At 46.6% G+C, this 11,171-nt stretch overlaps 1 protein-coding gene across 1 annotated transcript; it reads left to right on the top strand.

The window, feature by feature from the left end:
• Positions 1 to 2,922: 2,922 nt before the first annotated feature.
• Positions 2,923 to 10,913, top strand: LOC115020971 (soluble guanylate cyclase 88E-like). The gene is made up of 14 exons (XM_029451077.1): positions 2,923 to 3,053; positions 3,546 to 3,722; positions 4,107 to 4,239; positions 4,668 to 4,842; positions 5,501 to 5,592; positions 6,576 to 6,833; positions 6,967 to 7,120; positions 7,632 to 7,757; positions 7,856 to 7,976; positions 8,222 to 8,351; positions 8,687 to 8,833; positions 9,497 to 9,643; positions 9,856 to 10,012; positions 10,714 to 10,913. The coding sequence occupies exons 2-14, from the start codon at positions 3,571 to 3,573 to the stop codon at positions 10,911 to 10,913; spliced, it is 1,992 nt and encodes a 663-aa protein (XP_029306937.1). The 5' UTR covers positions 2,923 to 3,053; positions 3,546 to 3,570.
• Positions 10,914 to 11,171: the final 258 nt, after the last annotated feature.

Raw genomic sequence — 11,171 nt, 5'->3', positions numbered from 1 at the left:
GTCACCCGTGATAAGGCGAAGGGGCGAAAGGGAGAAAGGGAGAAAATTGGAAGAAAAGGAAACGGCTATTTCACCACCTCCACCTCCCCCCCTCCTCCTCCTCCTCCCCCTCCCCCCACTCCTCCTCCTCCCTCTCCACCTCCCACAATAATTTCATTTCAAATTCCAGGCTCTGAATGCATAGCCGCACTGCCATGCCGTTATGGAGCCGGCTCAAGTTAATGGAATATTTATATGCAGACTGCAGAACCCTGGATTTCTTTTCTTTTCCGAACAACGTGTAACACACACACACACACACACACACACACACACACACCTTATCTCTCTTTCTAGAATTGCCTTTGTTAGGATTTGACACTATTGTTACACCTCCAGCAGCACTGTGTTTCCATGTGTTGTGGGGGCCTGTAGAGAGACATTAGCTGCACCGCGCCACATGGAAATCAATGCAAAGGGAGAAACAACCGACGACCCTACGTCACATCGCTTTTAAACGGGAAGATTCAATTTAGCTAATGCAGAGAGAGACAAAGAGGGAGGACACGGCTGCACGGGCACGTGGCTGGAGAGAGCGGACATTACAGGAGATGGAGAGCAGGTATAGAAAGAGAAAAGTAGCAGGTGGAGTAAAGGATACTGGGGGGGAGGATGGAGAGGCTGACAGGTGAACCTGAAAAGAAACAGAGAGGGAGGAAGCAGGGAGGGAGGGGGGAGAAGTCTCAGAGGAGCTATAAATACAGGAGAGAGGCCCTCGGTTGCTGCATAAAGACACAATAAGATGCCTCGACATCGTTGGCATTCAGCTAGCGTAGCATTATAGCCCAGCTCCTGCTGTGTCTATAGTAAAAACCAATAAGAGGGAGGTATCGTGGGATTGTGCAGGAGGAATATGGCGCATTCTTTTGCAGTAAGGGGGAGGCTGAGCGAGGGGCTTGAGAGATGGGACGACGGGGATACAGATAGACTCCCATTAAGTATTCAACCGCGGGGTCACAACTGTTACAGCTCCTCCACAGAGGCACACATTTCCATTTTGCCACATACGAGGATTCATCCGTGTAGCTTTTGTGCAGTCACAGCCCCGCCGCACCGAAGGGATTTACAATTTTATCTGGAGGGCCTGCTGGCTGTAAACAATAAGAAGCAGTTTATGATGGGAGGGTGTCACCCAATAACTTTGCAGTGTGTGACTCGCTCGAAATGCTCCAATAACCCTTTTGTGCTTCGTGCTGACGCTTTAATCAATGTCCAATGTTTGAATGGTGAGCTCTTTCCGGGCTTTAACAATATGAAAATGATATCAGCGCCCGACTTTTTGAATATGTCCGACTATGCACGCTTTCCTCCAGTGACCGTGATACTCCCCAGAGATTGGATCATCTCTCCGTTACGCTGGCTGAGCCTGATAACTCCTTTACCAGATAACAAGCAGGGACAGAAAGGAAATGCATACGAGACACCACCTGTATGTGCGGGGAGGGAGGAGGATAAACAGGGTGTGTGTGTGTGTGTGTTGTTCACAGACAAAGGGAGGGAGGTGTTCCTCGGCTCCCTGTTAGGTTTGAAAAATGACATGACTGGACACCTTTTGAAAAAGCGGCACCTCTCTCTTTGTGGGGAGGAAAAGGAAGTCAGGGTGTAATATTGGCGTGGAGTGAAAAAAGATGAGTCATGTCGTCTTTAATGAAAGCATCCACGGCATCTGTGTGGGGCTGCGGTTGGCACCATCAGCACATTGTTATCTCCTTCTGGTCCCTGTGCTAAGAGGCAGCGGTGGACCTCCCAGGCTGCAGTGTGACACAGTCGCACTAGAGGCCATTAAAGACAGGCAGCAGCACCTGGCGTAGGGGAACACTGGGGGGAAACACAGGAAATGAAGGAGGCTCATTATCGCTCAGAGCGGGGATTACAGGCTCGCTGTCGGCACAGCTTTGGTTCCCTGACCGAGTGTAGATGTGAGGAGAGTAGTGGCTGGAAACATTCATTCTGCAGTGCTTTCATAATTAGACCTCTACATGATAGGTGTGAGCCTCCTAACCTTCCAGATCACTATTTGAATATGAAAGAGAGTCTTTTTTATTTTGTTCATGGAGCAAAATTATAGTTTTGAATCAGCGCTGTGTATTTTGCAACAGGACGGATATAAAAGGCCACGATTGTCATAAAATAACAGAATGTCTGCACCTCCTTGTCTGAACTCAGCAGAAAGGCCAGAGTCGCACATTTATTTAAATTCTCAATCTCATTTCACCTGCAGACACGTTGGATACACCAGCAATAAATCAGGGGTGTTGTAACAGTGCCCCCTAGTGGCCAGGGGGAGAATGTGTTGAGCGTTAACCTTGACTGCAGGTGTCACCTCACTGAGACACAGAGCAGCAGCCACACGGGTCGACAGCTGATCACAGCTTTAGTTTTAAACACATATCTGTTTTTATGGTGACTAAATAGTATTTTAAAGAGTATCAGAACAGAAACCATGATACGAGTCCAAAACACAAACGTTTGTCACATTTCAATCTTCACCGATCAGTGACAGGACGTCTGCACGTCTGCATGTTTTGAAAGCATTTATTCAGCTTCACTTCAAACAAAACCTTTTAAATGTCAAACTCGTCAGTTTAGTGTGCGCCCGACTGTAATTATGCAAATGTAAAGTAATTAGCCAAGAAACCTGGTCGCCCTAACAAGTTGTTGCGTAAGAGCACAGCCTGATTTTGGATAATTAGCCTCTCATTGTGAGCTCCGGTTTGCATAACACAGAAAATGTTTTTGTAAAGGGATTCCCACATACAGTCAAAGCCAGCCACAGAGTTCACCTCCACACACATGGTTTACAGATTAGACCCAGTGTGTTCGCCAGCTGAGTCACACAAACATATCTTTTTATGTTACCTGCCAAAAACATGCCTTGGTGCTGCTATTTTGGCACCTATTGACCTGACAGGCACGAGAGCACGTCAGCTGCAGATGGAAGCTCTCAGCCAGGAGTGATGCTGTGGCGCTGGCCGGCACAGAGAGCAGGGCTTCACAGCACCGAGGGACTGCAGGTGAGGGGACTTTCTCTTTTCACCTTTACATCCTTTTTATTTTACTGGTTTGTGTTTTTATTTGATGTGTTTTCCTGTAGTTAGCTGATGGGATGGGAGCATCTCAGGCTGCTGGATTGCCCCGTGTTATCTTGTATTTGGCACGGTGGTGACATTTCACAGTGTAGAAGGAAGAAGCTGCAGCAGGAACAGCTAAACGACTTCTCTTATTGATCCTGCTCTCTTCTTAGACGTAAGAGGTGACTGAGAAGGTTACTGTGGTGCATGTGCAGGTGTAAAAGCATCTTTACTCTCCATGCAGGTGGATACAACCGTTTGGCACTGAAAGCAAAATGTCTTATTCTAATCTCATGAGACGACGTCTCTCCTCTTAGAGAAGAGTGGATTTTAATAGATTTTCTCAACTGTGATATTTTAAAACTGCTGACCCGAACAAAGATGAGTCCGACCTGTATTTGGGAGATGTGATTTCTCCCCCTCGTCTCTCCTCAGCTGAGCAGTTAACTAAGGCATCAACATGGAGGTTTCCAACCCTCTGAAGATGTACGGCCTGTACCTGGAAGCAGTGAACGACTACATTAATGAATCCTACGGAGAGGATGTGTGGAGACTCATCGAGAACCGCGCAGAGATTCCCCACCTCAAGTTCGTCCGACATCAGATGTACAAGTAGGTTGTTGCTCTTGTGCATCTCGTCGCTCGCTGCTGTGCTTCTCAGAGCTTGAACAGCGACTAACGCTGTGTTCTGTGACGCCAGACACACACGAGTATAAACGCACAGCAGCCGCACAATGTTTGCTTTCAAATGCAGCACTTTCAAACGTGAATAAATTGCGTTGTTTAAGAGTCTGTTAGTGTAACTATGACGATGCACTTCAACAAGGTGGACAGACGCTGCTGCAGTGTTGTGCAGAGTGGTGCAATAATTATACATTTGTAAAGCATCATTTAATTATTGTTTTGACTGTTTCACACGTTGGTCACGTCTCTGCTGGAAAGATATTCGATGAGCAGGAATAAAAGAATGAATAACTTTCCCCTCGTCTTCCTCAGTGACAACCTGATCCTGCGGTTGGCAAAGGCGGCGGGGGAGGTTCTGGGGAAGACCCACGATGAGCTGATGTACGCCTTCGGGGTCTACATGGTGAAGAGGATCGGAAACTACGGATATGAGCGGATTCTAAAGGTGAGTGACGCCTCCTCCAGGTTGTCTTTAGCGAACAGCAGCATCACACGCATCATGTATGACACATGGCGAGGGATCCAGCAGGCTGTGTTTAACTTGTCCTGATCAACAGCATGAGCCTGTATTTAGAAGCAGCCTCGTGCACCTTGATAAGAACTGAGCGGTTGGGACGTAATAGTAAAAAGCATCACTTTCCACACACATGCATGCTATTTAAAATGTTCCTATTGGGCAACAAAAGGTCTCATTCCTTCTAAATAGAATAATAGGAAATGAAAAAGGTAAAGCGTCGCTGTTTCCACAGCTGGTGCAGAAACATTCAAACAGAGCGTCAGCACCAAGCGTTGTGACAACATGAAGAATGTTTTTAATGAAATATAAAAAGGTATGTTTACAGTTTAAATATCATCATCATCCATCTTTTCGAGGTCTTGGGGCGAAACGTGCGCGACTTCATCAACGAGCTGGACAACTTGCACGAGTACTTTCGCTTCTCCTTCCCCAAAGTGCAGCCGCCGAGCTTCTGCGTGGAGGAGGAGTGCGAGAAGAGCCTCACGCTGCACTACCGCAGCACCCGCAAGGGCTTCACTCAGTTTGTTAAAGGTAACAAGCGGTGGGGGAAACACTGAGGGGGGGGGGGGGGGGGGGGTTTGGGTTTGATCCCAAGTTTATGTGGGGTTGTGCCCAGTGCATGCTGGGATATGCTCCAGCCTCAACAGTCAACATTTCCAGAGGAACTTGAGATATTTAGTATTTCTATCTTTTAGCACAACAATAACATTTGACCTTGCACACACAGAATCCTGCTGGTGTGTGTGGACACCGTGTTGATGCACATTGTCAGACTGGAGTGAACAGAACTTCCAGCCCACTGGAGTGCACTTTGCAAAAGTAGTCTGCAGGTTTTGAGCTGATCATATTTTAGTTGCGATTCTTTCCGTATAGAATGAAGAGAATCGATGACACAGTTAATAGTTTTATGCCGTTAATAGTTTGACCTCCCTCCTTTTAAAAAGTGAAAGCAATGAGCCTTGTGTACGGCGATGCTGTGTAGAGAAGTCTAATTAATGATGCTTTGCGATGGCGGAGGCAAGGTCGATCTATCCTGGCACTGACACAGAACACATAACGTGTGCGCCTCAGATTACTCCTCACTTTGTTCTGCACTGAAGCTCGAAGAAGCTCACTTTGATTAAACGTCTTACAAGCAGGCGTTGACCTCTACACTTCCATGAGCGGCGTGTGTCCTCGTCTCCTGCAGGGCAGCTGTCTCAAGTGGGACGGCAGTTCTACAGCACGGACATTGAAGTGGAGATCCTGTCCAAGGAGGAAACGGAGAAAATGACGTATGTGGTACGTACTCTGGCCGAGCAGCGAGTCGAGGGTGTGACCTCGACCTCGTGTCGGTTTTATCAGCGTGGAAATGATTCCATTGAGACGCCAGGCGGAGTTTGTGGTTTACACTCAGACGGCAAAGTGTTTATTGGATGGAGATAAGTGCTTATTGGGATCTCAGGGGGAAATAATATACAGAACAAATGTGAGATGTGGAGCCACGCACGTGTCGTCTTACTGTCTGGCATCAAGGTCACTGCTGTTTGAGTTATAAGCAGAAAATCACTGTTTGGATTCTTGAGGAAGCAGCGAGCGCTTCACTAACAACCAGCTCTGATGATCACCACTGATCCAACGTGTTAGTAAAGGCATAGTTTATAAGAAGTAACCATAACGTACCTGATGTTATAACCATTCACTGAAGCTTTAACGATCAGAAAGAAGGTTTTTACCTGCAGACTTAAAGAAAACCTTTAATGAATCTTTCAGATGTTTAAATGAGATTTGAAGGTGACAGAAGCATAAATAACATTATAATCCATAATTATATATATATAACATTATAATCCATAATAGCTTTCCCTGTAAATGACCTATAACTGAAGTATTCACCATTAAAAAGCCGTCAGTTGCAACTTAAACCTCTTTAATTGTGTGTCTTATTAGACGATGTGTAACATGAGATGACAGTCAAATGCAAAAGATCAGTTTTGTGTGTTCATTCAACTCAATTCAAGACCGTCAGCAGTTTTCATTTGACAAACAAAAGCGCGACAGTAACTTGTGTTTTCATCGTTCATAGATATTTTTGGGGGAACTTTTCCTTATTCAAAGTTTTCTTTAAACTTAATGTAACACGTGCACGTTGGAGATAAATGAGACGAACATCCAGAAGAAAGAAATATAGTTAGTGAGAATATTGTCTGGTGTAAAGTGATCGTAAACCATCTCAAGCTCACTTGTGTTCTATGTCACAAACCTCCCGCTGCTCACACATCCAGGTGTACAAGATGAACTTCGACAACGCCGCCTTCAAACACCGCATGCCTCAGCAGAAGACGGCGCCGGGCTACGAGAAGCTGCCGATGAAGCGAGGTCTCTTTTTTGACATGTTCCCCTTCAGTGTCATCTTCCGCCGCGACATGACCATGTACCGCATCGGTGACGGCCTCAAGGAGGTCTTCTCCGACCTCCAGGGCAAGAAGGTCAACGAGGAGTTCACTCTGATCCGACCCATGCTGGAGTTCAGCTGGGATAGTGTGAGTCCACTTCTCCTCGACGTGTTTCTAAAGATTAAATGTGACTTAAATAAGTTGAACCGACACACACACACACACACACACACACACACACACACACACACACACACACACTTCTGCCATCTCTCATTAGATCTACACACATTTGAACAACGTGTTTGAGCTGTTGTCTGTGGCGGTGGTGGAGAGCAAGCAGAAGGTCAACATGCCCAAACTGAGCAAGGAGGAGCCCGAGGAGGGACGAGAGAAGGAAGACAACGACAAAGCAAAGTGGGAGGAAGAGCGAGGTACGAGTCTCTCCATTGCAATCATTGTAAATGCATTATGTATTAAAACAATGGATGGATCAAAAGATGTCCATCAAGTCACTCCATCATTTCTTGTCCAAGGTCGTTGTACCCGAGCAAAATCAAATATGTATAATATATTCAAGTGGAAGTGAATTCGTTACGACAAAGTCAAACGTCCTTAAACTTTATTTAAATCGATGCTGCAACAGAGCAAATAAAAACATCCTGCTTAATGAAGAGAAGTGAAACTGGAAGAATGCGTTGCTGATTGCCGAGGGCGTAATTATTTCAAGAGCAAATGATCAATTTCCATCTTAATGTTACAGGTAAGAATGAGACATGAAGAACATCACGAGGAGGTTAGAACAAGGCGAGGAAGGTGTAATGTGCTCTCATGTTGCCCGACTGCGTGATTACAATTCTCCGCACCGCCGCCACACCGTTGTGCCCTCGTTAACTCTCTCGCACACCCGTCCTCTCACAGTGTCTGCTCCTCTTCCTCCATCAGAGCCGAAGGAAGTGGAGGAGATGAAGGTCTCAGACCAGGAGTACAGCGGCGCGCTCACCCAATACAACAGCTCAGGAAACTCTGGAGGGGAAGACATTGAACTGCTGGCTTTCCAGACGGTCACCGGTCAGAACCTTTTGCACTTGTTGCCTCGCAGGTTTGTTGTTTTCTTTTAACGCCACAGTCCTGTTGACCCGCCCCCCCCCCCTCGTGGTTCTTCTCAGGAAAGTGCAGTGAGACCATCTTTGAAGACTTGCGAGAGCCTCCAAAGAAACCTCTCCACCTGAAGGGCCAGATGAAGTACGTCCCCCCGTGGGACTCCCTCATCTTCCTGGGGACACCCATGTAAGATGAAGCACAGTTACAGAGTTGTGTGTGTGTGTGTGTGTGTGTGTGTGTGTGTGTGTGTGTGAACACAATACATTTCAGTGGTGTTCTTTGGTTTGTTGTCGCCGTATTTATACAAACTTCTCTTCTATCTCGTTCTGGACATTGGATTGATGTATTATATGATAATACTTTATATTATCTCGCTTTTCTTTCCTTGTTTACAATCTACGCATCCTCATGTGTTCTCCTCATCTCTGCAGCATCGAGACAGTGGAGGACATGATAAAGATGGGCGTGTACGTGAACGATCTGAACCTGCATGACTCCAGCAGAGAGCTCATTTTGGCCGGGACGCAACAATCGGCTGAGCTGCAGCTGGCCCTCGACCAGGTGATGAAAACACCTGAATCCTTAGTCTGCAGGGACAGACGTCGTACTGACAAAGCACACTTCCACTGGGGACCTCAATTGTACAAAATCCCAGAGCAGGGGGGGGGGGGGGGGCAGTTTGAGGTGTTTGAGTTCTCTCTATTAGAAACCAGCCTGACCAGGTGAGCCCGGGTGAAAGCTCTGCTTCCGTATTGATTTCAACCATTACATCCACTTCAGTCATGCAGGAGAGATGTGGATTAAGAGGATTACAGAAGGCAAAGAGGGATGTTTAAGCTTTAAGAGGAGGTGAGGCTATAACTGTAGACTCTTTTGTCCCATTTCTGATCCTCCAGGAGCAACAGAAATATGCTCAGCTGATGAAAATCATCAAGAAGCTGGATGAAGAGAAGAAGAGAGGAGATTCTTTGCTGTACGCCATGATCCCTAAAGCTGTGGCCGACCGCCTCAGGAAGGGGATAACTGCACTGGAGACATGCCAGGTACGAGGCACCGCCATTTTCAATCACACAAATATTGCTGCAAAACTGAGGCTGTTCATGTTTTGCTGCAACACGTCAACCCGCTGCACATGGAGGTCAGAGGTCATCCATGCAACATTGCTCTTAGATTGGCTGTGACCTCCACATAAAATTGAACTGCCATTTTCACACGAGCGACATTTGTGCGACCGACAAAAGAACAAGATTGGGCTTCAATGGCAGCAGCTGCGCGAGAGAAGTGAGGCAAAGGGAGAATGTTTGTTTCCAACACGGTCCAAAGATGTTGGAAGGCAGACGTGAAGGTAAAGGTCACTTCTATTGTGATTCAAGAGCAGACACACGCGGGGTGCACAGCACAAGGAAACTGCTTTTACCGCCATGTCCCACGTACATGCACGTATTAAACTACAAGTACATGTATTTACACTTTAGATTATTGTGCACAATAAAAAGCAGCAGTTGTCGTGCATCCGTCCATCCTCCTCCTCCCAGGACGTGCCTGGAACACCTCCCTAGTTGTCGTGCAGTTACCTTTAAACATCCAACAACTTAAAAACAAATTAAATAACCACTAAATAATGGAGATACCCCAATAAGAGAGCGACCCCGAGCGTTTGGCGTTTGCTCACAGTGTGCATCACTTCATGTTTGTTTGTGTCGCAGGTCTTCCCAGATGTGACCATCCTGTTCAGCGACGTGGTCAAGTTTAACGAGATCTGCATCCACATCACACCCATGCAGGTGGTGGACATGCTGAACGAGATCTACATCGTCTTCGACACGCTCAGCGAGAAGCACAACGTCTATAAGGTCAGTCCGTCCATTATGTTCTACATTAATCGTTTGCTCAATAAAATGTCAGAATAGTGAAAAATGTTCGTTCCAGTTTCTCAAAGTCGAGGCTGATGTTTTGTTTTGTCAGCCACACACCTACACACACACACACACACACACACACACACACACACACACACGTTCTATTCAGTGTGGTATCGCTGTATGAATCCCTCCCTTCGGTCCAGGTGGAGACGATCCGTGATGCCTACATGGTGGTGGCGGGCGTGCCCAACAAGACCACCTTTCATGCGCACCATATCTGCGACATGGCCCTGGACATGCTGAGCTCCATCGACCACCTTAAAGACCCCTCCACCGGGGATAACATCCAGATCAGAGTCGGTGAGCAGCACAACTGTGTCACGCACACATTATTCTCCCGATTTGGAGGTCACGGCTCAGGGTCACACACCCGTCACCGAGCGATATGATTCTTGTACTTCAGACTTGCAGGTGGGCTTTGTGTCCACTCAACTCCTGCGTCACCTTTAAGTGAGAGCGAGACATATGATCCTGAGATCTTTGGACACAACAGAAAGATTTGTCCTCAGCCAGAGGACCCAGGTGAAGGACACGGTTCAACACGCTGTGCACTGTTCTGGTGTCAACCCGAACCACTGACGCCTCGGCGGGACAGCAGGAGATTTGTATATCCCTACCCGTGTTTGAGATTCAGTAAAATAGTTTTACTGAATCAGGCAGCTGGAGCTGATGATCATGTGACACCTGACTTATAATAACTAGTGGCAAATAGCAAAACCTGCAGCAAATACTATGATCTTATGGTCTGGAGCATATCCCAGCATGCATTGTGCTAGAGGGTTGACCCCTGACAGGTCGCCAATCTTGATAAATAAATATGGCTCTCTCTCTCTCTCTCTCTCTCTCTCTCTCTCTCTCTCTCTCTCTCTCTCTCCTCTCTCTCTCTATCTCTCTCTCTCTCTCTCTCTCTCTCTCTCTCTCTCTCTCTCTCTCTCTCTCTCTCTCTCTCTCTCTCTCTCTCTCTCTCCCTCTCCCTCCCTCTCTCTCTCTCCCTCCCTCAGGTGTTCACTCCGGTATGGTGGTGGCTGGCGTGGTGGGTCTGAAGATGCCTCGCTACTGTCTGTTTGGCGACACGGTGAACTCCGCTTCAAGGATGGAGAGCAATGGAGTGGTGACTGGCGACATATTAAACTATCTCTCGCCCATAACCCCGGGCAACAGTATAAATAACTGCAGACGTTCATCATTTCACTCAAACTAATGTACATTAGTATAGAAAACCATTTTCTGTTTAATGAAGCCTTTGGGAATTCTGCTTTTTTAGTTAATGCAACAGGAAGATTGCTTCATTACTTACAGTAATATAAGTTAATGTAATGTTTTGTGGGAAATCACGATGGAAAGAAAATAAATGAGAAGGAGTTATAATGTGTATATATATATATATATATATATATATATATATATATAATGTACACTGCCACACAGCAAGACAACCTGAAGGAACTCCAACACGTCA

Source organism: Cottoperca gobio, chromosome 16 (assembly GCF_900634415.1).
Source record: "Cottoperca gobio chromosome 16, fCotGob3.1, whole genome shotgun sequence".
Lineage (NCBI taxonomy): Eukaryota > Metazoa > Chordata > Actinopteri > Perciformes > Bovichtidae > Cottoperca > Cottoperca gobio.
This window is presented reverse-complemented; position numbering and strand designations above follow the sequence as displayed.

What these genes read in the sequence shown, in the direction of transcription:
- LOC115020971 (XM_029451077.1), top strand. Translation starts at nt 3,571, where the DNA reads ATGGAGGTTTCCAACCCTCTGAAGATGTACGGCCTGTACCTGGAAGCA. An exon ending in TGCAGCTGGCCCTCGACCAG is followed by an intron (nt 8,352 to 8,686) that starts GTGATGAAAACA and finishes CTGATCCTCCAG; the next exon opens with GAGCAACAGAAATATGCTCA. An exon ending in CTGCACTGGAGACATGCCAG is followed by an intron (nt 8,834 to 9,496) that starts GTACGAGGCACC and finishes TTTGTGTCGCAG; the next exon opens with GTCTTCCCAGATGTGACCAT.